This window comes from Cyrtonyx montezumae, unplaced genomic scaffold (genome assembly GCF_038088225.1).
Source record: "Cyrtonyx montezumae isolate F1298 unplaced genomic scaffold, pur_monq_1.0 scaffold_4, whole genome shotgun sequence".
NCBI lineage: Eukaryota > Metazoa > Chordata > Aves > Galliformes > Odontophoridae > Cyrtonyx > Cyrtonyx montezumae.
The window spans coordinates 8,291,057-8,317,584 of record NW_027072045.1 but is presented as its reverse complement, the minus strand read 5'-3'; the positions used below and the strand labels follow the sequence as shown (position 1 = coordinate 8,317,584).

At 36.0% G+C, this 26,528-nt stretch overlaps 1 protein-coding gene across 4 annotated transcripts in view; it reads left to right on the top strand.

Moving 5' to 3' along the window:
• VTI1A (vesicle transport through interaction with t-SNAREs 1A) overlaps positions 1 to 26,528 on the top strand; it is a 250,660-nt gene that overhangs the window by 61,538 nt on the left and 162,594 nt on the right. For all 4 annotated transcript variants that reach the window (XM_065746653.1, XM_065746654.1, XM_065746655.1 and 1 more), the window contains one exon: positions 19 to 103. In XM_065746653.1, the coding sequence (XP_065602725.1) occupies positions 19 to 103 (85 nt within the window). The remainder of the gene's footprint in view (positions 1 to 18; positions 104 to 26,528) is intronic.

The following is a 26,528-nucleotide window of genomic DNA, read 5'->3' as shown; positions in this document are numbered from 1 at the left end:
TCCCCTTTTCTTTTTCAGAGGGCACATCTGCTCGATAACACAGAGAGGCTGGAAAGGTCATCTCGGAGACTAGAGGCTGGATACCAAATAGCAGTGGAAACCGGTAAGAATTCTGAGAGTGAGCAAATTGTCTTGCTTATGCACAGCAGTCTTCACAACACATGACATTTCAGGGAAACTTCAAAGGAGAAACAGAGACAGCAGCCCGAGATGTGGTTTACATATTGGGGAGACAATTGGGAGCTTATTTGCGCTTATCTTTTTTCAAGTTAAAAGGCATGACATCTACTGAAAACAGTTCCTGAGGTTTAAAAGTATACATCTGAAAAGAGATGGAATACTTTGTCTAAATTCTACATTTGTCTTAATATGCAGTTACATGTTGTCAGTTTACCCACCCGCAATGATTGCTAGCACACACTGCAGACACCAGTTGTTTTTATCTTTACTTTTATTCATATATGTAAAAAATATCATTTTTATAAGTTTGTAAGATATTAACTACAGCTGATATATAACAAGGTTATCAGCTCAATTTTCTTGCAATCAGTTCAGTGACTGATTATGCAGCTGTTTCTTTGCAGTGAGAGAAGTAAACAAACCGTACCCTAAAATATGCAGATAGAATCAAATTAAAGGAGAAGGCTGAATTTCAGGCTCAGTTATCAAATTAGTTTCTTTTATCGACTGCAACTGTTTAGTTGGTATTTTTGAAATGTTTTTACTAAGATTTGGCAATTTCTGTATATATGTTTAAAACTGGCAATAGTAATGCCTCCAAAATCTAATCCCCCTAAACAAAGCTCATGAGAAGTTGCAGAAAGTTGAAGAAAATGTGTGTTTTAGCAGCAAAGTAATTTTCTGGCAGAGAGTCCCAATTAGTTGATGTGCTCCAATATCTTTTTAGAACTCAAGCCTTGTTTAAGAGGTAAATTAAGTTGAACGCTTCTGGAGTTAAATATGGCTAAGCTAAATGAGTGGTATTACTAAAGTGCCTGCATTTTAATTATTCTGGGCTTAGTGTTCTGAACGATAATGAAATGGAAGTATGGAATATACAATGTAAATTTTGGAGGACACTGGGAGAATTAAATCTCTTGCTCCACAGGGTGATACATTAGTAGAAATGGACACATGATAGCAATTAAATTTGTTTTCCAGTAGATTTTCACATCTCTTTAATCAATGGTCATAACACGTTTTCTGTCTTGAACAACTGTTTTAAATTGGTCCAAAATGATCTCTTATCTGCTGTAGATGACTCTGGACCTTTCACAAAGAAAAGCAAATAAAAATTCAGCCTGATCATTTTGGAGGAGGAATATCTTAAATCCTTTTTTACTCTTTTTGGAATATGCTTTATAGGAATAGTGATCATGTTAACTTCCATCGCCCATCTCCATGGTGATTTCTGAGAAATATGATTGGAGAGCAAATATATATTTTTATGGAAAAGGTGACTTTGGGTATCAAAACTAGGTGCAACTACACAGAATTAAATACACTAATTTACGCAATCTTTATCTGCCTTTCGTTTCTATAATAAGCAGTGATATGAAATATGTGAAGACTACTAGGATAGCTGTGTTATATGGTATATTAGTATTAAATAATTTGGAGATTATGGTTTTGGAAACATTTGCAACATTTCAATGCAGATATTTGCAGAAGATTTTCATAAGAACAGATTAATTATACTTAGTTCTTGCCATGGATCATGATGATTCTGGGTATCAAGGAGTTTAGATTAACTCAGTGCAGTGAAAGAATTTACTTTTGGTATTACTGCATGATCATTTCGTGTTGAGGTACTGTATCAAATGATTTTATTTTGGAGCATCAACTCATCATTCGGTTGGCTTAGACTCTGTCTTGCCTTTGACTCTGTCTTGCCTTCATATTTATTGTTGTTGCATAAAGATCTTATCTACTCAGCACTGCTGAGGCCACATCTGGAGTCCTGTTGCAAGGTCTGGGCTCCCCAATACAGGAAAGACATTGGCTTACTGTTGTGATTTCAGCAAAGGACCATAAAGAGAAATTAAGAGACTGGACCATCTTTCACATGAGAAGAGTCTGAAAAAGCTGAGATTGTTCCGTGTGGAAAAGAGAAGGCTCATAGAGATCTTATTGATATATAAAAATAGCTTATGGGAGAAAACAAAGAACAGAGACTCTTCTCACTAATGTCATATGACAGGACAAGAGAGATTGGGCACAAAATAAAATCAGTGAAATTCCATCTGAACACAAGAAAACACTTTATCTTGGTGAAAGTGGTCAAGCACTGAAATAGGTAGCCCAGAGTGATTTTGTCCAGCTCTGAAAACATTAAAAATCTGACTGGACACAGTCCTTGGTTTTTGGTGACCTTGCTTGAGCAGTGGGTTGTGCTAGGTGATTTCAAGAGATCTCTTCATACTGTTAGCTGTTTTGTGACCCTGTGAAGGTGAGGAGACAGAGGTGACAACCATTAAATATCTATTCTACTTTCTTTATATGATGTCTTTTAATAATTAAGGATGTGAATGTTGCTTCTTGTAATGAAGTTGGACCATTTTCACCTCTGGAATGAGTCGGATTTGGGGCTTTCTTATTACCTTCATCAGCAAAAATACATATACTGTTTTAACCTGCCCCTGTGATCATCTAAGGATTAAACTAACATCACGTAACTAATTTAATGCAATTTTGCATTGCCATTCCCGAAACTTACCATGATAAATTGGAAGCTTTTTTGCTGTTTGCATCTCTAAATTGATAAGCCCTTTCATCTTATGTACAGTTCTTCCTACAAGCTGAGATCTCTTGGAAGGTCTGACTTCTTCGAGTGACGCCATTGATGCATGTGCTTCAGTGGAGTCTGAATGGGATGCCACTAACAACACAATCTCCACAGTGCTAGCCACACCACCTGTCAGGCTTTCAGAATTGGCTATCATTTATTGTTGCTGAGGATGTCTAAATCTACATACAAACCTTCAGAATGACTAAGTGAAGCATTTACTGTCTGGTAACCAGTTCCATAGTACTTAATTGCTGCTGTAAAGAATGTTGTCCTAAATACTTATGGGGATATGTTGCAAATATAACAGGTGTTTGAGTTTCTGATTTCACAGGCAAGTAAGTTCATCAGGACATTTGCATGTTAATTGACCAAGTTGTACAGCACAAACACATGTGAGGGTCAACTCTTAGGACATACCGGGAAAACCACTAACATTTGGAGTCTTGTGGGTCCCTGTTGTTTCTACCAAGTAAGGCAACTATTAATAAAGGCTGATAGCACTGCAGAATGTGCTCACCTGCTTTCTAAAATCAGAATATTGTTAACAATTTTCCCTGTTACTTTCCTGTTTTCCTGTTCCTATCAGCTTCAGTAATAGGGAGCAGACAAGTTTACAGCCTGTTTCCAGCACTGCTCAGTAGTTGTGGTATTAAGAACTAAAGTGGATAATATTGTCATCGTTTTGCAGCGGTCACTGTGACATAGTACCTGAATCATCAGCCTATGGCTGTGTGGTTTCATGTATCAAACTGTCGTTTGTTAACTGTAATCTGATTAATCTCTTCTCTCCATAATTCTCAGTGTTCCCTTCACTCTGAGCTATGGGAATCAAATACACAGTGTTATTACTGAATGCAAATCTGAATATATTTTTCCTGTATCAGGAGAAAGAAAAGCAAGCCTTGTTATGGGGAACTATAGTAATTAAATCTGACTTGCTTTCTGTAAGTTCTTCTCAACTTTCAGATACTTTCTAGGGAAAAGAAACAAGTAGTTGTTGTGTGTATGTGTCTATGCAGATATCACATTGTTTCATGATGTAAAGGGATGCAACCTTTAAATGCTGCCCAGGCTTTAATGGCAAAACCACATTGCAGGTTATTATGGAGTGCTTTTCTTAGATATTCCTATAGCACTCAGTATGTGTAATCTGAGAACAGGTGTTAAGTTTGCATCTGTTTAGTGATGATTACTATAAGTATCTCTTAGGTATCTGAGCTACTAGAAGAATTTGTAGTTTGAAGATAACAAAATTATTAATTGTGCTGAATTTCAAGATTATCACTGGCTTCTCTTTAAAATCCCTTCTTTAATTTGATTTGTAAAAATGGCATTTTAAAGCAAAGAACTCAAAAGAAGCAAAACTCTGTTGTTCCACTGACAAAAATATCTTCTGTATCTTTACTTTAAGTTGCTCAAAATGTTTTCCCTTTGCCGTATGGTTTGGAAATCTGAGAAATATGCAGTTCTGGAGCAGTTAAAGAAGAAATATCTCTGAGCAATTGACAGAACCACCCTTGTATGACATGAATAATTCTCAGTGCTAGGGGATCCAAGTAAATTTCAGTGGTTTTCAGTGGCTGTTGTAATGAACCTCCCTTTGTGGAGTGATCCATAAATATATAATGTAATGTGGTGGTAGCCTAGCTGACAGGCAGATGGTCAGACCCTCCCCAAAGTATTGGCACCCTTCTAGGTGAAAAGCAAATGAGAATCTCATTAGACAAAGAGGTATGTTTACTTCTCTATGAAATAATTATAGTTAGTATCTTATCTGGAAGCAGAGTTGAATGAAAGTACAGTGAAGGAATCAGTGAAATTGTGTTAAATGTTTATAGAGGGCTCCTGAAGATTTGATGATTTTAGCATGAATAAGGAACTATTTTAATACAGCTCCTGCAGGTCTCTTACAAAATGTGAGAAATAAAATTTAATATAGTATGTTGTTCTTAGCAGCATGTGACAGGCCAGGATTCCTGACTCCCTGTACTAGTACAACATCCTGAACCCAAGCTCTTGCAATGAAGGACCTTCTCTGTATTTCATGGGGTTGTTGTGCTATTCAGGTATCACACAAACAAGACGTACATTAGAGCTAATGTAAAATATGTGAAACTTTAAAAATTGAAATACCAGCTAATTTAATTCCATTTCAGCTGCAAAGCTGGGGGATGGCTTTTCAGGCAGATAGTAGAGTAGTGATGTGATAAAACTAAGAAGTGTTTGCTTAGCTAAGAAGAATTTTGTATGGCTCTAACATTGTAGTAGAAATGCTGAGTCACAGCTTGAAGCAGTGATTGAACACCTGGTGGGAAGGCAGGGCCAACCCAGGGAGCTCAGGTGCATGCAATGTATCTGAGTAACCGGAAGGGGTAGATCCAGGATCCACCCGTTCCCAGCCCTCATTTAAGGGTTGGCAGTGGAGGGGAGGGTATCTTGCTGGAGATCTCTGTGTGCTTGAGGACTTTATAGGCCTTCAGAAGGTAGGCAGCTTCTTTCGTTTATTTCTACACCTAGTGCTGTTGTACAAGTGAATCCTTACTTGCTGTTGCCTAGGATCTTGCTGCTCCTCTGTCTTGTTGCACTTTCTGTCATATTATAAATGTTCAGTGTTAATTTAACAGAAAACAAGCTCTAGTATTTGTATGTGTGGGGCTACGTTAGGTTGATGTGAAGAGTATTGCTTCTTTTGTGTTGTAATTTTGTATACTTAATATTTTGTTTGTGTTAGCTAACATCACTTAAAACTTTACACCTGTGCTCTGTCTTCAGGTGCACATGTGTCCCATTTGCTTTTGACCTCCAAATAACTAAGAGTACATAAATGGAAACCAAGTTTTAAAAATTAGGGCCTTGCATCTAGTGCCCCTTGCTTTAAATAAAAAAGACTGTTCTTGTCCCAGATATTTATACTTAATATCCGCCTATTTTATTTCTGATGAATTATTCATACGTGTGTATGTGAATGCTATATGTAAACCTTTCATTAGAGAAAGAGGGCTTCCGAGTTCTGGAGTACATACCAATATCTAATTCTCAGGTGTTTCTTTGATATGCCAGAATGTCTTTCTACTGAAATCTTAATCCAAAGTTTCTATAGCGAAATGAGTTTTTATGCAGTTTCCAGTCGCCATCAGAGAGAGCTTTTTCATGATCCCTGTTTCTTCTGCTAGCAATGGTATTTCATGTTTCATATATAATTTTTTTCTTTGCTGGCTGATTTCTATTAAAATCTGTTTATTGTTTCGGAAATTCATTTTGAAGTGGCATATTGCATTCCCACATCCCTAAGCCCTCTGCCCTTCTTTGGAGTCCGGACTTTAAAGTGGGGAGGAGAAAGAAATAGAGAGAAATTTTGTTTCTCAGGATGTCATGCCTCAGGAGTATCCCACCTGTCTGGTCATGGGGGGAAACCTGCTAGGGTAGAACTACTGCCTTTTAAAAGGTGGAAGCAGCGTTAGGAGGTTTGGACAGGTGAGGCTACCGTTTCCATTTTTCAGTGTTTTACAGTGCATTTATTTGTACCAGTGAGGTGATTTTTGCAACCTCAATTTGAATATTGTTTTTCTTGTTGTTTGTCTAGCCACAGAGCTGCTCTCTCTGAGTGCTGCCACGTCCTCTCTCTTGGCACTCCTGTTATCCTTCCTCCCAACATCCCCTGCTCTGACCTTCGTAGTTCTGTGTTACATGTCATTCTGTTCCAGCCACTCCTGAGTTTTTTTTATGCATATAGTGGCACCATCTCTATCCATTTCCATCTTGCTTAGCTCTAGATTTCCTGTTTAAAAATTGGATTCAACAGCAGTATGGGTATTTTGTGTTTGTGATCATGAGAAGTTTACCCCTTACAAACAGCTACCTTGTCTAGTGGCTTTCAAACTTTGTTCTCTCTGCGTTTGTGTACGTTGTCCCTAACGTAGGGTATCTGAAAACTGTGTTCTGGAGAATCAGTATTTTCATATTTGTATGAGGTGTAGGTTATTTTCCTAGCCATGTAAAGATGGAACACGTCAGAATAGTGGTACTGTAAAGTAAGGAAGTGCTGAATTTTTCGCTACTAAAATACCGTTCTCTTACAGCTTCAGAGTACTGAAAACAAAAAAATCCCTTTAAAATATTAGTGGTAAGAAAAAAGACCAAACTTTTCCAACTACTTTCTTCAAAGTTACGAGAAAGTAACTTTCAGTTTTTCACACTACATGCAGTATTGTGAGATCACTTCTGTTAAAAGCTTATCTTTGGATACTCAGCACCTTTCAACTTGAATTCCAATAAAATGGATGCTTATCTTTCCTTACACCTCAGTAGGTTTGGGATTATACCATTAATGCAGCAAATAAGGGATGTCATTTCAGTTCAGTAGTACAGATTTGCTATGATATGGTAGGGAAAAGCGATCCAAATTTGGCTTTTGTCCCCTGTTCTGGAAGAAATCCCAGTTTAATGGTCACTAATGTTCAGGAATTCATTATTGTGTTTAATGTCACATGAAAATTCAACCTTGATCTCACTGGGAGCAGTGATCCAGGTGAAGTAAAGTTGTTTAAGATGGATATTTTTGATGAGCAAAACATTGCAATATCTTCTTAAAGATACTTCATCATATGTAATAGAAGCCTAGTTTTCAGATTGTGGATTTTGTTTCATGTCTGTATGATTATTTGTCTGGAATGCACATGGGAAGTAATTTAGCACAGAGTTTATTATATCTGAAATGCTGTGTTTCAAGTAGTCTGAAGTTACAGTACCCTTCACCGCTGTAATAATTTAGCTTCAGGGAAGTTTCCCCTTGTAGTAACATTCCAGAATTTTCTGTCTGGTTCTGAATGCTCGTACTTATAATGTTTAAATGTAATTAATACTCAAGATTAAGATTTTTCAATTCATCACTTCTCACCTCTAGCCTTCCTTGGATTTATTTATCTAGTGTTCAGAAGTCTGTTTGGAATTGGACCTTGTAAAGCTGAATCTCACTTGTTAGAGGAAATGTGTGTTCTTACCTTGGCTCTGAGCAGATAAGGCAAAACGTGGAAGAGGGTGGGAAATGCAAATCTGAATGAATAGTAACTGCTGTTTCTAGTAGTTCAAATTAACTCTCCAATCTACCTTGGTGTGGCAAAGGGATAATGGAAGAATTCTCAAGTTTGTCATTCTTCTAGATGTGTAATATCCTTCATTTGTACAATGTTGCCAGTCAGTGTGTTTAGGTGTCACTGAAACACCTTTGTCATAATCGTACAAGCCATTGTAATTAAACAACAAAGAACATAGAGTTATGGCTCTGGCAAGGAGATAATCAACTGTTGTTGGCCTTAAAAACACTCTTGGTCTGGGTTTGTATTCTTTCTAACATAAACAAATTGCAGAGAGCTTGAACAAAAAGTTTGAGATACTTAAGAAGTACTTTCTCATGGGTGAGATTTAAATCCTCATAAGTTGTCCCTTGATATTCTTTGCTTTAGTCAGTTTCTTCTCTTCCTCCATCCTACACAACGCAAACTTTTTAAGAATTTTCACCTAGTGAAATTAATTGATTCCAGCTGATGCTGGCTTTACAAAGTCACAACCAAGAGCACAGATGAGTAAATTGTACGTATGGACTTTGAAGTTCAAATATGTTAATGCCTTGGTATTTGAATGGCTAAATTTGGTTATTTTCTTGTCCATAAAATGTAAGCTGTGTATTTCATTAAAAAAAATACAGTGTACTTTAATGAGTTATTATTTTGGATGCCTGAGTAAACAACAGATTTTAATGGATTTTTCACTACGTGAATACCAGTGAATTTGCACAGCGTGAGGTCTTGTTGGACAAAGGCTCTTTATATTCAACTTACATCAAGAAGAAAAGTTGATGAGTTTAGGCTTGAAAATATGAAATACACCTTAGTTTGTTTTTTTTTCTTATATATATATATATATATACCTTGTTTGAAGCTTTCTTCTTCTTCCTGTCAGGCTAACAGTGTTTTCCTCCAATTGCACTAGAGAACAAAGTTTAACATTAAAAAATTATTTGTATTGAACATGCTTTTCTAGGTAAAGTCAATATCAAAAGGGTTCTCATGATAGATCATCTTTCAAGTGCAGTGTTTTGCCCTTTTACACCTTAGGATTGAAGAGTTATAGTTACACAAATACCAATTTTTTTTCTTTTGGAAGAAATAACGGAAGAAAAGCCCAAACTTCTGTCCCCAACCGAAACATAAAAGCAGATGATTGAAAACACCATTCTCATCTTAGTGTAGAATGAGGAAAGATATTATCTAGGTATACTTTCATCGTCTAGTTTAAATCGCATTAAATCACGTTGTAGTATTTTGTGCTAATGACTTTACTACCTTGCTTATGTGAATCCTGCTGACGCCATGGTTTTGTTTTCTGTATTGCCAGCTCTTCCAATATTTCCACTTTCCAGCATGAGCTTTCTATTGTTGTTGCTGCCATTTGCTAATACTTAACTTGCATTACTTCACTAGCTCAAAAAATGTAAACACTAAGTTTCATGTACAACTTCATGCTCTTGGCTTTATCACAACTGTAATAAACACTCTTGATTGTAAACAATGGCAGTTATTGGCAGAGCATGAGTACGTACTGAGTTCCAAGAGTGTGTGGCTGCATGCATGGATACGCATGCTGGGGAAGTTGGCTGTTTTGCTTGCACGTTAATATAAAGATTTGCAAGAATGTGTTTCCGTGAGCTTGTACTGAGGTCAAGTTCAGTGCAATGATATCTGAATATAGGTATCACAGATATCATCTGTAGCAAAGTATTGTGGTTTGTGTTTTTGTCAAATGAATCACATGGTTTATGTTGTTTATCTTGCAAAGATTACCTTTGCACTAAAGTTTATCTCTTACACCTGCTTGCCTGGTTTCTACTGCAGGGAGCTTTTCCATGTTTTATGGCCTCGACCTCTGTGACTATAATTATGAAGATTTTGGAGTGCATCTCTGTATTTGGAGATTTAGTTACGAGAAAGCTAAACAGTAGATTCTAGACAGTGAAGTGTTTAGTGTACTTGAAACATGCAAAATATTTAGATCAAGAGGGTGTTTCAGCATTTATTGTATTGATTATTTGTGTAGATGCAGTAACTTTTTATTTTATTCCATGTATTGAAAATACTAATCTGAATTTATAATTGAGTTTTGTAAGATTTCCACGAGTTGAATGACTTGGCACTTCTACAACAATTGAGTGGAATGCAGTCTTGAGAAATTTCATCCAAAGGACTGATTATATTTTCTTTACTACCCATGTGTAATTACATTTGTCATTTTAGTAATGGGAATTGCTGCACTAGTGAAAGTAATATCAAGTGGTGAGATGTTAAGAATGAACTGTAGATATCAATTTAAATATGTTTTAATTATTTTCCTTTTAGCACAAAATGAACTTTTTAAAATTTTATGGCGTGGACCTGTTTTAAGCATATAAATAACATAGAAAATATCATTTTCTTAGATTAGTTTAAAATGGATGAATCAGTCTTGCCCAAGTGTTAATGACGAAGTGAAGAGTTTTTTTAATTGTGTACGTACTAAAATATCTGCACAATAAAAATTCTGATGTCAGCATAAGCTTTAGAAATTTCTCACAATGTCATATGCTGGGTTAAATCAAATGTGTAGTTCTATACGTTTGCATGTGGTTTTATTCCTAAATATACCATAGACCTGAAGACTGAGTACTAACAGTTTGAGTTCTGTGAAATTTGGAGACTATCTGTAATTTTTGTTACAGCCCATTCAAATATAAAACAACAGTTTCTGCCTTCCATGATGATGATCGTGGAAAGTTCTTAAATTGTGAAGTATTTGTCAAATACTGAATATTTTGATTAATATCCTTGTTAACTATTTTAAATGGTTGCCAGCAGTGCATGTTATTCCTTGCTTATGCTTTAGGTTAAGAGCTTCTTTATAGAAATAAAATTCTTCAGTAATCTTACATGTAAATTGTGCATTTTGAGAAATTACTGAGCGTTAGTTATAATGGTGTCTCTACCTGCAAAAATACCTGTATGAGCTTGGCATTTCCTGTGGCTTATTTCCTTCCTGTTTTCGAAGAGTATACCTCAAGCCTTGTTGATAGTTGTCTCTATTAATTACTAAGAGGTGAATGGCTCACTTCCGTTTTTCCTTTGAAGCATGATGGCTTGAGTTGCAAAGTATAAATCTGAAGAAAAACGACAGGAGTCTGATCCTTTAAAGGCAGAAGTATTTATCTTGATTTTGCTGGAAATCCCATTTAAAAAAAAAAGTCCAAAAGAAGAATCTAAAAGCCCAGTACAGTATTCAGGTGCTTCTTTTATGAGCTTTCTTTTAGTTGTTATACATTTATTTATATATAATGTATAAACTATGTTAATCTCTAGTTGATATTGGACAGCCTATGATTGAGTCTCAGCAGTAACCGTTGCATCAGTGGAGATGATAAATCCAGAAATGACAATAAATTTTGTGAACTTCTAGGTTAATGTAAAGTGTAGTGTTGAAGAAGCATTAGAAAATGATGCTAGTAGGCTGTTTTCTTAACTTTTTATGCTTTTGAGTTTTTGTATCATGTCAAATACTGTGCTTTCTTATCTCCAAAGATTAAATGTGCCCATTTTGCCTATGTAATATTTATATATGGACAGGAAATAGAAATCAGTATCCAGATTTGTTGACCTCTGAGATGTAATATTGACCTCGGTGAGTATTAACTTCTCAGATCAATAAATGCTGTTATTGACCTCAAAGAAAAATCAATAGTGGCTTGTTAATTTGCAAACTATGACTGCAAGAAAATGGTACACATTTTGTTCTTCATTATCACGTATTTATATCTATATTTTAACGCCTTCAGTATTTCCACCTTGAGATCATAGTGTCAAAACATTTCAATCCTGCTGTTAGAAGCTTGAGTAGACAGGCGTTGTACATTATAGAATAATTGATGAGTAGCACATGTTATTTCCCATATCTCATAAAAATAGCACTCTGAACAGTTGTATATCACCTGTATTGTATTGTTTTCATTTTTTGAGTAGTCCATTTCATTTTCTCTAGTGTGGTTCATCAAAACATTGCATAAAAGTATTATATTTTTGCTGCCAAAAAAACATTTCTATGTGAATAATAAGGGGGATCAAAGACTAACTATGGGAAACGAGACTGAAAGTGATCACTGTAAAAATTGTAATTAATATACAGTAGTTTTTTCCTATTTGCATAAAGATGACAGATTTTTAGGAAAAAAATATACTCTTCAATGAGCTGAAGTATAACTATGTGACTACTAAAAAAAAGTTTTAAATGACAAAGTATTGGTGGAGAGGTGTTATTTTGTATCATAGCAGGTTTTGTACATAAACACTGAAATGTCAGGTTTTACATAGTTTGAAATGCCTAAAAAATGCATATAGCTGAAATTCAAATGTCATAACAGTTCCTCTGCATATATATCACTTTGATATTTAAACTTAAAAACCTCATAAATGATTTAATATTACTTTGGCCTTGTTATGATCTGACTGCCAAAAAAGGCAGAGGCTGATTTTTATCTGGTCTGGAAAGTGGTGTTTTCATTCAGAGAAGACAAAGCACAAGTCTGTCTGCCTTTTACAGTCATTAAGTCTGTCTGATACATCTGCAGTGATCTTGGCAAACTGATTGTTATGTTTAAAAAAAAACTTTTCCTTCATTAAGTGACAGAGTGAGAGGTATTAAAATGAAAAAAAATCAGTAGTTTTATTTTTACAAACTGAATTGGCTGTAGTTTGTTGGGTTTTTTTTGTTTGTTTGTTTGCTGTTTTGGCAATACAGTTTTGCCCTTTAGTTCCATGAGCTCCAAGAACTTTGTGCATCCATGTTGTCCATCTGAGGGATGAGTTTAATGGTATTGTATTCATCCTGAAGATAAGAATACCAAAGCATAATGAAGTTAAATAAGCACAGAGCTAAATTAATCTTTGAGTCTCAGGAAAGGGTACTGGAACAGATCTGGAAAGATGTTAGTACTGATTATGCAGTATCTTTTCTCTCTTACAGAAGAAGTTCTGACTTGTCAGGTAGGACTGTATCTATCCATCAGCATTTCCTACAGAAATCTACACGGGCATCCCAAGTCATAGGAACAGTTTCCCATGGATTTGATGTTCTGTGTCATCTTTGAGTAACCACACATTTTAGATCCTATTACAAAAGACTGAATGATAGAGGAGGTTGGCAGATTTTGAGAGGACAGAAAGTTCCTAGTCACAACTCAGAGAGATATGTTTGTCTCACAGTTCAGGATTATCCCTTTTCAGTCCTCACCAGCTTTGGAGCATTGGGGTACCTGGCTATTCAAAGTGCCGAAACGTCTATCAGAATTTTAATAGTAGAACTGGCAATAAAGTCTAGTGCAAACAGGAGAAACTCCTCATGAGAGTAAATCAACTATTTCTTCTTGACTTTGCAAACCACTTGTTTTTCAGCTGCTGGCTAGTCTGTTGTAGAACACTGCTCTAGTGACTGGATATCAAAAGGGTTCCAGCATTACAGAATTACCCTGATGTTACAGAAGATTGTGCTGGTGTCAGTTCTTGTGGTGCCTTAAGGTTGTCTTGCACATGGAGAATTTTCTACTCTGAGAGCATTATATTTATAGTGTACTGGAGTTCAAAAAAACCCTTTTGAATGCAAACTTCCGCTCCACTGCTATGAACATCTAATGCATCGTTTGGCCTTGTGATATCTTTTGTAATTACTAGAACTGTGTGCTTAGCTGGTGGGAAGCTCTTAAGTCTGATAGTAGGCCTAACTTCTTCTGAAGAGAAGGGAGAATAATATAGTCTGTAATTCTTTAAATAAGGAATGTCTTCCTGGAAATCCAGTGTATGTGGTATGTCAGAAGGAGTTCATTTTGTAACTATAAAATCACTGAATTTAAATTCTCAGTTTGTTACTGATGACACATTCACTGATTTCCATAATTGGAGCATGTTGAGTTTTTGCGCTAATGGCCAGTGGGGCACAAGCTAGCACTGTTATAAGATGATATGCTGCTCCCTGTGAATTACTTTTACCCTGTGTATTTTGCTTTATTAAGAAAATTTTCCATTTACTTCCTATTTTGGGAAAGTCTTGACATTATTAAAGTATATAAAATATTTGATGCAATAAAATGGATCTATTTTAGTTTGATAAACTAGAAATGTGCTTCACTGTGAGGGTCATAGCTTATAATACATCCTGTTAGTAGTTTTTCATTTTTCTATATTAAGAGATTAGTGAAAAATAAGCTCTATCAATTAAGTTTTATTGCAAAATTATCTTCAGATGTACAGCAGTGAAGATGATATTGAGTGATAACACTAGAGTGGATTTTGTATAAAGCAATTACAGCTTGAAAACCACAATCTGAATGAAAATATTGCTCAGGGTTTTTTGTAATCTGGTATTAATACCAAAAAAACTCTTCCTTTAGAAAGTGCTTAAATTACCTCTATTAAACACAAGGCATTTCTGAGGTGTTAATGTGTGCTATTGACTGAAAAATTCTTCACAGATTCCTGCTTGTACTGTTCATGCTTTGGCAAATCTGTGAAGTACATATAAGCACGCAGTTCCCCTTCTTAAGATGATGGTCTGTTTATAGAATTGCCATATTTTTCCGAAAGATATACTTTGTTTATATGAAAATCAGAGTTCTTAATTCACTAAGTAATTTATGCAGGTGTGCTTTGATGCTATGGAATCTTTTACAGACTCAACAATTTACTCTGAGAGAAGCAGCAAACCTTTTTCACAGTACGATGTTATATATATATATATATATATATATATATAATATATATAGCCACATACATTTCCTTGAAGTGTTATTCTGAAGTTGAAAGTGCACTGAGCTTTGTAAAACTCATTTCAAGAAATTTGAAAGTGAATCATTTAATTCTGCTCATAGTCAGTGCAATCTATCTGAATGCTCAAATTGCTCTTATCACGGTGTTTCATTGTACCATCCCACCTTTGGCTTAACAGGCATTCCCTCAAAACACGTACAGGACTTGGTTAATTTACAAAAACAAATGGAATTGTTCAGTTGAAAAAAACAGTTCAATCCCCATTTGTGGCACATGGGGTCTTGTGTCTAGCATTCACTATTCTTGTTTTTGAATAACATTGATCAGAATGTTTTACTGGGTGCACGTACAGGGGTGGCTCTTTGAAACACTTGATTTGGAACAGACTGAATAATACCTAAAGGAGGGTCAAATTACTTTAGAAATGTATCAGTTGCACTCCATTGTTTCATTGTAGATAGATAGTTTGTGGCTCTGACCAAATCTCCAGTGATGCCAGCATGAATCAAGACAATTGAGTCAAGTGGTTACAGGTTTCCATCCTTTCAAATTGATCAAATTGAAATAGCCCATTAGGAATTGATTTAAATCAGTTTAGATAAGCTCAGTCTTAGTCCTGGCCCTTGAGGCTTTGGCTACTGAAAGTTCACTTGAAGCTGGACATACACCGGCTCCACAGGCCATCAACTTTATTAGTGTGGAGATAAGCTGATTAGATCTTGTCAATCAAAGGTGCCAATATCTCAATTGAGTGTCTCTCCCAGTCTTTCTCTCTTTCTTTGTTGCCTGCTTCAATGCCTTAAAAAAAAAAAAAAGCAAGCAAGAGAGATGTGTGGTATGCATCCCCCTGATTGTCACCAAGCAGGGTGCAAGGGTACTGTGATGATGTGATGACTATATTAAAGAGGACATCAATTTGTTTTAAAGTGTTTTGATTTTTTTATGGTGGCGTTAAGAGAGAGAACATTGTGGTTGCAGCCTTACTAGAAAGCAAAGAGTTCTAGAAGGAAAAAGAGCGTTTCTTTGAAACCTACCGGGTCTTTGAGTCTTGCTGTGCCAATGGGCGCTTAAGTGCACCTGTGACTGGCACACTCTGATCCACCACAGGCTAAGGTACTCTTCTTCTGTCCAAATTATTCATTTATATAAAATGAAAAAATGTCACATTAAATCCTTGAAGTAATTTTAAGTATAAGTTAGGTGCGGCCCTGTTTGGGAAATGTTTGATTGCGCCTGTAATGAGCATGATATATTTTAACAATCTGGGAAATTACAGTGCGAGTGAAGGTCAGGCTAGATCATATGCAGTGGCATATGAAATAGAAATGGAGCTATACATGCACTGAATTGATGCATTATGCAGATATTTGCATCCCTGCTTCATAGGGGAAAAAGTGGAAAACCAGAACATCAGCTGCAAAAAAAATGTAATAGTACAGTGTTTCAGCTTTAGGCTTCATCATATGGTTAAAGATGGTATAGAGGAAAACTGGGCTTTTGTTCTTCACATCTGAAGTTTGCTCACACCGTGCCTCTCTCCTACTTCAAATGCAAACAACAGAAGCCCATCCTTTTCTTCCATCACCCTACACTCACCACCCAATGAAGGCTAGAGCTACAGTGCTGCAGAACTACATTGCCACACTGGATTATCTCTTTATCAGTTATTCTTCACTCCCCTGTATCAATTTTCCACTCACCAATCAGGCACTCCTCTTAGAAAGACTGTTTGACTATTTCTTCTAGATATGTGTTAACAGGATGCAGATCCACACGAGTGCCTTGTATGCTACATGTTTTGGGGACAGAAATGGAATTACCTGCTCCTTCCAGGAGACTTCAAGTGTGTCCCCTCTAGTTAGCACTGCTATTTGGGGATATTCTAGGAAAAAAGGCATCTCATATCTGTGGGAGGGACTGTGAAGATCTTAATTATTCACTTGGGTGCTGGTGCTCTGATGTGACCCTTTTTTATGTTACAAACTGCAACACTGTGTGTTTAAACAGAGCTGAAAGATGCTTGTTTCTGATCTCACCTTTGTTTCCTGCCAGTCTTTCTTGCAGGCTCCTTGTTTAGTCTGCATGCAGAGGGGAAGTTAATAGCCAACTTTAGCACAAAGAGGATATCATAGCAGTCAGCTGTCTGCATTATTCAAGTAGGAGGATTGATTATTTTTAACATTTATTGTATTTTGTGGGGAGTGGCAAGTTCCAAGCAGACTTAAAGACATTTGCATGGAAAGAAATTGTAGGGGAGAGTGACCTTATTGCTATTTTTTTGCTAATTAGAGTTTCTTGATGCTTAGTTGGGATTGTTGAGCTTTTTTTTTTCCTTTAGTACACTGTTAACAGCTCTTATGCTGCAATTACATTTAATCAGAAACAAATGGTTTTTGAGAAGTCATTTAAAGAAATCTATGTAGCAGACCACTAATCAAAGGATGCACCTCTTATTTCCAGTTACTTCTATACCAAAATCACTAATTCATTGCTTAAAATAAGGCTAGGAAGAGATTTATAGCAGTTCCAGCTTGCCCTTTTATTGCTCTGCTTTTACCTTCATTAGTTATCCTTTTTTCAGACTGAAGTTTGTTTTTGTTGAAGTAGTGTTTGAAAACCCATTCTAATTGGTGATTGTGCACTAATTTTGTCCCATTGCACACCATGTAATGGAATTAAATTTACAAAAAATAGTGATATTTAGTTGCAACCTACTATATTTACAAGATTTGTTAGCATAGTCATGACTTCTAGAACAATTTTTTGTTATTAAAATTAAGATGTGTTCAGTGTGGAAAATATAGATTGATGGAACATGCTTTGTCTTGGCATTAAGTAACATTTTTATCTCTTCTTTCAGTGAAGTAGTGGGTCAAGGAACTGAGCTCTGTGCAAGTCTGATATAGTGTTATTGCTGTGTCTATTTAAGTAGGCTCTACAGTTAGCACTTAATTTCAGCTTAGTTTAGGGCAGTAGTTGATGGTAAATACAATTTCTAGAAAGATGTGTTAGCCTAATAAGCATGGATTTTTGGCAAGCTTTTACTTTGGGGCTGCAGCTGCTGCTGAAGTTATGTGGAATTTGCATCATATGTGTGCTGTGTTTGGCAACAAGTGTGCCTAATGAAAATTATATATGCTTGTAAACATCCTCCCATTGTTACTTAATAAAAGCAAATCTAGAACGCTGCTGGAAGGACTTATATGTTAGGGCTCTCTTTGACAGTAGATTTCTAATGTTCTTATTGAAAGTGCTTAAAAGTCATTTAAGGAGCGTCTGAAACATTGAAGCACCATCTTGAAGGAATAGTTTCATTGTAGGGACTCTGATTTAGACAAATAAAAAGCTGGCAGTGCTTAGGGATTTTTGTTTGCCTTGAAAATTTTATTGTTAAACAACCAAGAAACCCATTTGGTTTGTGGTAATCTGTCACTCTTTTTCTATTGTATTTGCTTTTTTGTTTTTAGAACAAGACTATTTTTATCATGAATTATTTCATAATCAGCTAATGGATGTGTTTCAGAGAGGTAATATGAAGTAACAAAATAAAGAGCTGGGATGAATTACTGCATGTTCATTGCTCTGTCTACTCCTTTCACAAAGTTCCCCAAGCCGTCGGCCAGCAAAAACTTCTGTTGTTTAAGTGGGTTCTGATTAGTGTACAGAAGTATATTGCATATATGGCACTAGAGGCAAGGTTAAAGGTATCCTCTGTGAACTACCAAGCACAGAAGCAAAGATGTTTTAGTATTAAAAAAAGTAAAAAAAATAAGATCGATATTTGTTTTATGTTCTTCCTTGGAGGTTAGTCCATCTTCAACGTTAGAGGGCCACAAGCATCAATTTTCCCTGTTTACCCTGCAGCTTGCCAGTTTTCTAAACAGGGAGAAATGATGTAAGCGAATACTGGAAGGTAAACTCACAAGTGCCTAGGCTTACTTTTCAGAAGACCCTTGGTTTTAAAAAGTTTGATGGAAAATGTAATTCAGAAAAAGTCCTTATTTTTTTTTTTACTACTTGTTGTTTTATTTTGTTGTGTGTGTTCCTGAGTTGTGAAGTATCACAACTCCACTGCTGTTGGAACAAAACTCAGATGTCTTTGATCTGTATGTTTTGGGAATTCATGTTAAATTAAGCACAATCCCTTTCAGGAGAAGTCATTAGAGGAGGGAGGATTTTTCTTAAATTAAAAAAAAAAAATAGAAAATGGAGAGGGGGAGAGAGAGCGCGAAGAAATCTTTTCCTGTTTCTTCCCTGAGGCTGAACTGTTTATCTCTTCATTCTTGTTTGATAGAAGTGAATTTTATAATAAAATTTTCCCTAATCGGGCTCTGTCAGTGAGGTGTCTTATCGTGGGGAGGAAAATGACACCGATCCTATCGAGAAACAGAGACGATGTCACAGTGTCCCCAATCACAGCTACTCAGCTTCCATATCTACCTTCTCCACAAACACCAAGCACTGCTTTTTCATAAGAACATCAAAACCTAGCGAAGTCATTAAAATTGCACCCGCGTAGAGTTGCAGGGATCAGCCGCAGTAGCGCAAAATGGGATGTGGGAAAACAGACTCTCTAAATGTGCTAATTCCATTGTCACGTGTTTACGGCTTAATTTTAATCAGTTAAAAAAGCCACACATTGCAATAAATTGGCATTATCTTCTGTGACACCAGAGGACACAGTTGGTTCAAGGATTTAGAGGGTCGCTGGCAACAGCATATAGTGTTACAGACAAAGTATTTTTACGCTTGAACTACGGTAGCTAAGGTGCAATCCCCAGTTAAGACTGCAAACAAAGACTATAACCCACACAGTACTAAGTTCAACATGCAGACCACCTTCAGCCTAGGGATGGTTGGGAATGCTAAACTGAATATTGCTGAAGAACATTTTCTAATTTAGTGCTTCAAGGTAATTTGTTGGCTGGTATAATGGAGATTGCAATTCAGTAGTAGTCTCTTATGTGTCCTGTACCATAATGAAGAAAGATCTATTTCTTTCTTCATTATGGTACAGGACACATAAGAGACTACTACTTTCTTTAAAAAATCCCTTTGCTTTATTTGCATTGCATTTCTAAAACGGTTGTTCTTGTTTACACTGTGCCATTAGATTTCTTCTTCAAAACTGTGTTTCTTCTGTTCCTCTACTCACAGAAACATAGGTAACAAGCTGAAATGTGATGTTGGTAATACTGCTGCTTCCAATGAAAGGTTTATAGAAAGTTTGTTTTCTAATTAGGCAGTATCACAGGTCACGTGAGTGTTGTATGTGGTATCTTTCTCTACTTCTCCCATTTTCTTTTTTTTTTCCTTTCCTTCCGCCTTGAACTTTAACTTAAATAGGGCTGATGAAAATGTTTACAAGCAGCAGGGGAGTTATTTTCTGTAGAGCAGTATGATGTAACTAATAAGCATCCGTTTCAATAAAATCCATGTCAGTAAACGTTGTGTAGTTGTATTTTAATGGATCAAACTTGAAAAAAGTGTGTGACAAGCTTAATTCTAGAATAAGTAAACAGATAGCAACCAAAGAAACAGTGGGATAGAAATTCAACTTTTTCTGAAGAAACAGCTCCTTTTAGGATGTGAGCAAGTCCATAGCTGAACACAAATATATGTTTGAAACAGCACTGAAGAGTGTTGCTGTAGTGGTGCACATAGTAATTACTACAAAAAACAAGATGTTTGGTTTAGGATGCAGGTTGTCACTGTGCAGTTTTCAACATTTGAGTTTTTGGTTTGGACAATTTAGTGCAAAGTATGTACTGTATCATTTCCATGCATGATAAAGCCTACAAGCTCTTCAAAAATAAATGTGAAAAAGGCCCTAAGAGCTATTAATAATCAGTGATGAATTAGTAAATAACGTGATGTGTGCATGAAGAAATATGATCATTTGATGTATTTGGAAAGAAAACTGCAAAGCTATTTCCATTGAAAGAAGGAACAAAGTTATCTGGGCTTGACTTAAGTATAGGATTTTTTCATTAAATGCATGTTTATTTAAAAAAGCAGGAGAGGGTGATGATGAAAAACCAAATTCCTTAAATATATCTTAAAAGGAGCTCTAGTCTCCGATTAGCTTACACTTAAATGAGTGATAGTGTGTAGCAAGTTTACTGTCTGATTTTTCCTGAATTAAATATCTATTTCTGTGTTTGCATTTTCTTACTGATTTGGGTTTTTAACATGATGCAAGTTCTGTTTTTTGCACTTCTTACCTGTTTAAACAGCTTGAGCAAATATGCAGGGCCATTTTATTGGAATAATAGAAAAGAGGAACAGAATGCAAATATAAAACACTGTTCTCTTCTGTGTCTGGATTAGCAGTGAACTCTGCATGACAAAAAAAAAAAAGACTTCTTTATGTCAGTATACTTGGCTTTATAAAGACCATTAGTACTTTGTTCTGTAACACAAAATACAAGCATCTAATTGTTGGAAAGTTTTTACTTGTTTTGCCACCAAATTTTTGCTGATATGTGTTTATACTGTGTTGGGAAGAAAAAGACATTTCCTTTGTTTGTTTGTTTTTTTTAATAAAAAAACAACAGCTACACTGCTTTGGGTTGTATTTTCAGGTCTGAAAGTTAGGTAGGGGAGTAATTCTTTAACTGTGCAGAGAGCACTGCTTGCAGTTTTCCCCAGCTAAGACACCATAAGATTGCTCAGCTCACAGTAAGGAATAAAGGTTGTGGCGTGACTTAGCCTGGTTTGGGACATTCACTTGGAGAGGACAACCTGTTCTTATAACCAGTCTGAAAAAGGTTATCCAATTCTGTAGAGATGGGAGCTGATCTCTCTCTGTAAAATCTGCTGCAGCCCAGATTTTACCATCCGCAATTAGATCACTCTGTGCCGCATCTGACTTCTGGTCATAGCGAAGCTGGGTTGCTGAATTTGGTTGTTTTGAACTGAGTGACTTTGAGGAGGGGAAGGTGGGAGGGCTGTTTCGTGTTAGGTGTGTGTAAAGGAGAGTTTTGTTAGTTGCTTGTGTTTGCATGTTGCAGTGAAATTCTTTCCTTAATCTCTTACGATATACATATATGTAGTATACTTCACACTTCAAATACATCAATTTGAAAACAAAAGTATAAAGCTAATTTAGGTATTTTGTGTCTTAAAAAATGAACATGAAACAAACAACATTAATATTTCTATATATGCTTTTAAAATATTTTGAGGTAATACCAGTCTTCCAGCTATTTACACTCTGCAGCATCTTTCTTATAAAAGATGAATGAAAATCACTGTTTCAGATCTAGCTTTGCAGGGAAAAAAGTAAAAATAAATAATGCTTACTTAAGAATTCTCTGCAGAATTGCTTCAGTTTCATCTGTTACGTTGTGGATAATTTCATTAATTTAGATCTGTCACTATGGTTATTATATTAAAATTGTCTTTCGTTGATGCAGCTGATCACTGTTGTAAATTGCGGGTATGTTTTGTTATCTAAATGCAACAAAACCAGAGGGCTGGCACTCGCTTATGGCTGTCAACTTCTTGTGTTATACTTTTGCACACATAGGCTGCGCCGTTGAGCTACCAGTCAGATAAAACTGTTTTCTTACTTGATACTACTGTGTAATGGGTGGAACTGAGGATGTGCTTAACAGAACTAGATATCAGCATTTTTGTGTTTGTTACCATAGCGGTATCTGGGGAAATGCAGCATGTTTCTAAACACCTACTTGTAACATCTAGCAGTGGTCTTATAAGGTTGACCTTATTAGATTTTTTTTATATCCATAATATGCTGTATTTACGTTTTAGTAGTGCTTAGAATAGTTATTCTTTTGAAATGTATATCAATTTCCTATTAAACGTGATCTGTATATCAGGGGTATTAATTAAATTTACCCCCTCCCAAAAAAATCATATGGATGTGTTTACCCCAGTGTTAAAAGTACTGTTAGTAATATGAAAGTAATTAAAAAGTGCTTTTATTCTGAACAGGATTTAAACTTACTTCATTTCTGCAGCTGTCACTCTATTTAAAGTAACTTTATCATGAAGTGTAAAGGTACTTGAATACATAAGTGTTTTTATGAGGGAATACATACGTAAGTGTGTGTGTGTGTGTATATATATATATATATAAAAATATATATATACGCACACGATTACTTTTAATTTAGGTATTGAGTTTTACCCTTATCATAAGATAACCAATTAACCTCTCCACAAGTGAAAGGGATTTGAGAAGTCAAAGTGAATATTATTGCTGCTCATCAAATTGGAGATGTAAAATGTTCTGTAAGTATGGGCGAAAGATTATTCTGTTCTGCTTAATTTGTAATACACATTAGTAATGTATTTGCATAAACACTAACCACATTAATATGGGGGGAGGGTGTAAGATCTGAGCAGTGTGCTTAATATTTTTAGTTTCCTGGGTTTTGTTGTCTTACACTGTTATATATTTGGTATTTTTGCTTTATGAATCATAAGTAGGATGCAGTACATGAAAAACGTAAGAAGGCTTCCATGAAATTAACAGTCACTTAAAGCCATTAGAGGAAGAGTGAGTTGCCTTCTCTAATGGAACTATTAAACCTACAGTTAATAACTGATTAGTGAGATAAACTTCATGCTCTGTAGATCAGTGATATACTGCTGAAGATGCTGTTTCTGTTTCAGAAAACCTTTTCATGCTTTATTTTTAAGTACCTATTTGTTATCTGTAGATAGTCCCTTTTTTCCCCAGCTCTTCTCATTACTGCTGGTTTTGCATGTGGCTATGTGTTTGTGTGTGTTCTGTATATGAATCTTCATGGAGGAAATAGGTTTTTGGGGGGGATGTGTGCTATCTTTAATCATTATTTGAATCTTTGAAATCCTGTTTTGTATAACTGTGGCTAATTTTTCTCTCTTGTCACTGTGCATTCAGGATCCAACTTACCTGAAACACTAATTCTGTTTGGGGAATACATCTTTGAAGGGTCATTTTCAAAAGTCTTTAATATTAAAATTTCAAATGTTATAACAATGCAATGTAATATTTTTTTTCCTAATGTGATTCTATTAGGATAATATTCTGCCATTTTTATAACTTTATATGTAGATATGTAGTGATGTCACAGTATTTCATTACTAATGTATAACCATCTATTCTGAAAATGTGCTGTCACTTAAATGTGCATGTACTTAATTTGGTTAGGAGATATATCCATGATTGCTTAAAAAAAAAAAGACATTACAGTATAAAGAACAGCAGAGTCCAGACCTGTTAGTTTTGAAGTATACCTACGTTGTATTAGTTACAAACTAATCAGAATCTCTTCCTTGTTTTCTACTGAATTATGGAGAAGTTGTATAAATGTGATACAGTGACTTGGAGCAAAGTTTACCTATCCAGACCTGCAAAGAGGCATAAAGTAATTCATGGTATCTGCAGCTTGTGTGAATAACACAGTCCAGCAGATCTCTGGCCTTGTAACTACTTTTACTATGTGTGCTAAACTGCCACGTCTACTATCCATAGTACTAAGGACTTCTGACTTGGATCAAGACTCCATTGCGTTATTCCCTGTGCAAATAAAGGGGGAAAAAATGTTTCCTATCCCTTGCAATCAAGCAGGAAAGGAAAGGGGAGAATTAACAGGTAGAGAAGGAGAGAAGAGACGTGATGATGATCAGCCTGGGTAGGGGTCTTGATGCATCTGTGGCCTGTGTATGCCAAGTTCCAACTTGTATCTTTTTCTCCCAAGCATTATAGCAATGGAGTTTTAATGGAGGGGTTGAGCAGATTCATAGAGAAAAATAGTAGGTTGTTGTAGTTGGGTTTGATGAAGTCTTCCCAACTACAACGAGCAGTGAGAGATGGGGAGAGTGAGTATTTGCTTGGAGATTTGCTGTTGGAAAGTTGGTCTCTTTTAGCAGCCATATATATTTGCTAAGAGGGTGATTGGTATTCTGAATGAAAACTTATAAGTGTGATCAACCAGGATTTGATAATGAAGATAAACAACTGAAATATGATGTGAGAGGAATGCAAACTAAAAGAAAGAGTGAAGGAAGCAGTGAGAAGCATTCTGAAGTGTGAGATAAATGGCCTAAATCACTGGCTAGAATACAGAAGTACTTTTTTTTTTTTGTCTAGTGCAATGAGGAGATTATTTGAGAAGCCTTTGCAGAAATCAATGGAGGCCTGCACAGGAGTCTTACGTACCAGTTCAGACAAGAGTTGCTATTTCAGTGTTACCCAGAAAGAATCTGCAGGATTTTAGATTTAGTAAAAGGAACCTGAAAATTATGTGTAGATATGATTAGGAAACAAGTACACTATGGAAAAAGAAAGAGGAGGTAATGGGGAGCTGAGGATGGTAGAAAGTTAAATAGCTCTGTTCTGGTCATTCTGTGCTTAAACAAAAAGCTGGATATGTTCAGGTGTATCCCTGTAAGAGCCAATTCTTCTCAGATATTAGTGTTTTTATTTAAAGCTAGAGTGTACTGTTATTGTCATTGAATTCTGATGTCAGCTAACTGTGATGGCTTCCCCAAAAGTAATGCCTGCTATGTTATTCTGTTGGCTCATGATGGCAGAGGCAGATATTGGTGGGATGGCAGTAGGGGCTGAACCTTCCCACCAATATCCCATTCCATTATGTTGTTGTATGACAGATGGCAGCAGAGGGCTAGTCTGGCAAAACTATTTCTGTCATGGAATTGTGGATGAAGCAAAGGTGTGTCACTGAATTCATCCATGTGGAAAAAATGGCACCCACTGACATTCCTTGACAATTGCTGAACGTGGAGATCAAACAGTGTCAGCATGGTGAGATGGTGGGTAGTGCATTTCAGCAGTGGTGACAACAATACTTAACATAATACATCAAGAATCTAGAACAAAGTTGGTCAGCCCAGATTTATTGTGAAAGCCTTTGTCTGTCTCATGCACTACGTCAAATAGTGTGTTAGTGCTGATAAAGAAGACAAAAAAGATAAAATTACATGTTTATTTTCCAGGTCATCAGAACTTACGAAGTTAATCTTTTCCAGGTTTTGTTATCATTAAGCTTAAGGTGACTCTAATAAATGTGTCTACTTAACTTCTTTCAATAATTTGTCCTTACAGCAGTGCTTCTGTACTTGAAAACGTGGTAAATCTAGGGCTTAGTTGAATCTGTAGAAGCAATGACAGAATGTGTTAAAACCAGTTGTTAGTTCAGTGGTAGTGATGGACTGAGGTGCAAGAGAAGCGTAACTATTCACTATTACGGAAAACTTTTGAAACAATTCCTACAGCGTTATAAGGCACTGTGAGATTTGTGTATGGCTTTTATATGTAACATCTAGATGCACAGTTTCTCTCACTTTTTTTTCTTGCTCCAAAGAAGCTTGCACCACTCTTTCTACCTTTTCTCGTGCTCCAGCTGTCTTCACTGGGTCTTACTGAAAAGGTTGCATTTGTACTGTGTAAGTTCATTTTCAACAATACCTACTCAAAGTTTTCCACAGCAATTGTCTTGCATGTGCCCCAGAGGCTGAATTTTAACTCATCTGTACTTAAACTTACCTCTAGAGAGAGGCTGCTGTCATACTTGATGGAGGAAAATTATTAGACATTAATGTGGCTCACAAATTCATAGATTTTAATGACAGAAGGACTGTTACACATAGTAGGTGAAACTAAAGGATTTATAGATTTATATATAAATGTATATATATAAAAAGCCAGAGAATGTCACCTACTTTTGTCGGTGTTGAACTCACTGACTTGTACAAACAAAAATATCTTGTCCAGAAAAACATCCACCATGGGTTTAAAGGTATTAAGAGATAGTGAAGTCACCTTCTTTCCGTAGGAATCATTCCAACAGTGCATTTAGAGGTGTAGACCATCCTATTTTTAACCTGAGTTTGCCTGGCTTCAAAGTCTGGTTCTGCCAGAAAAGGGA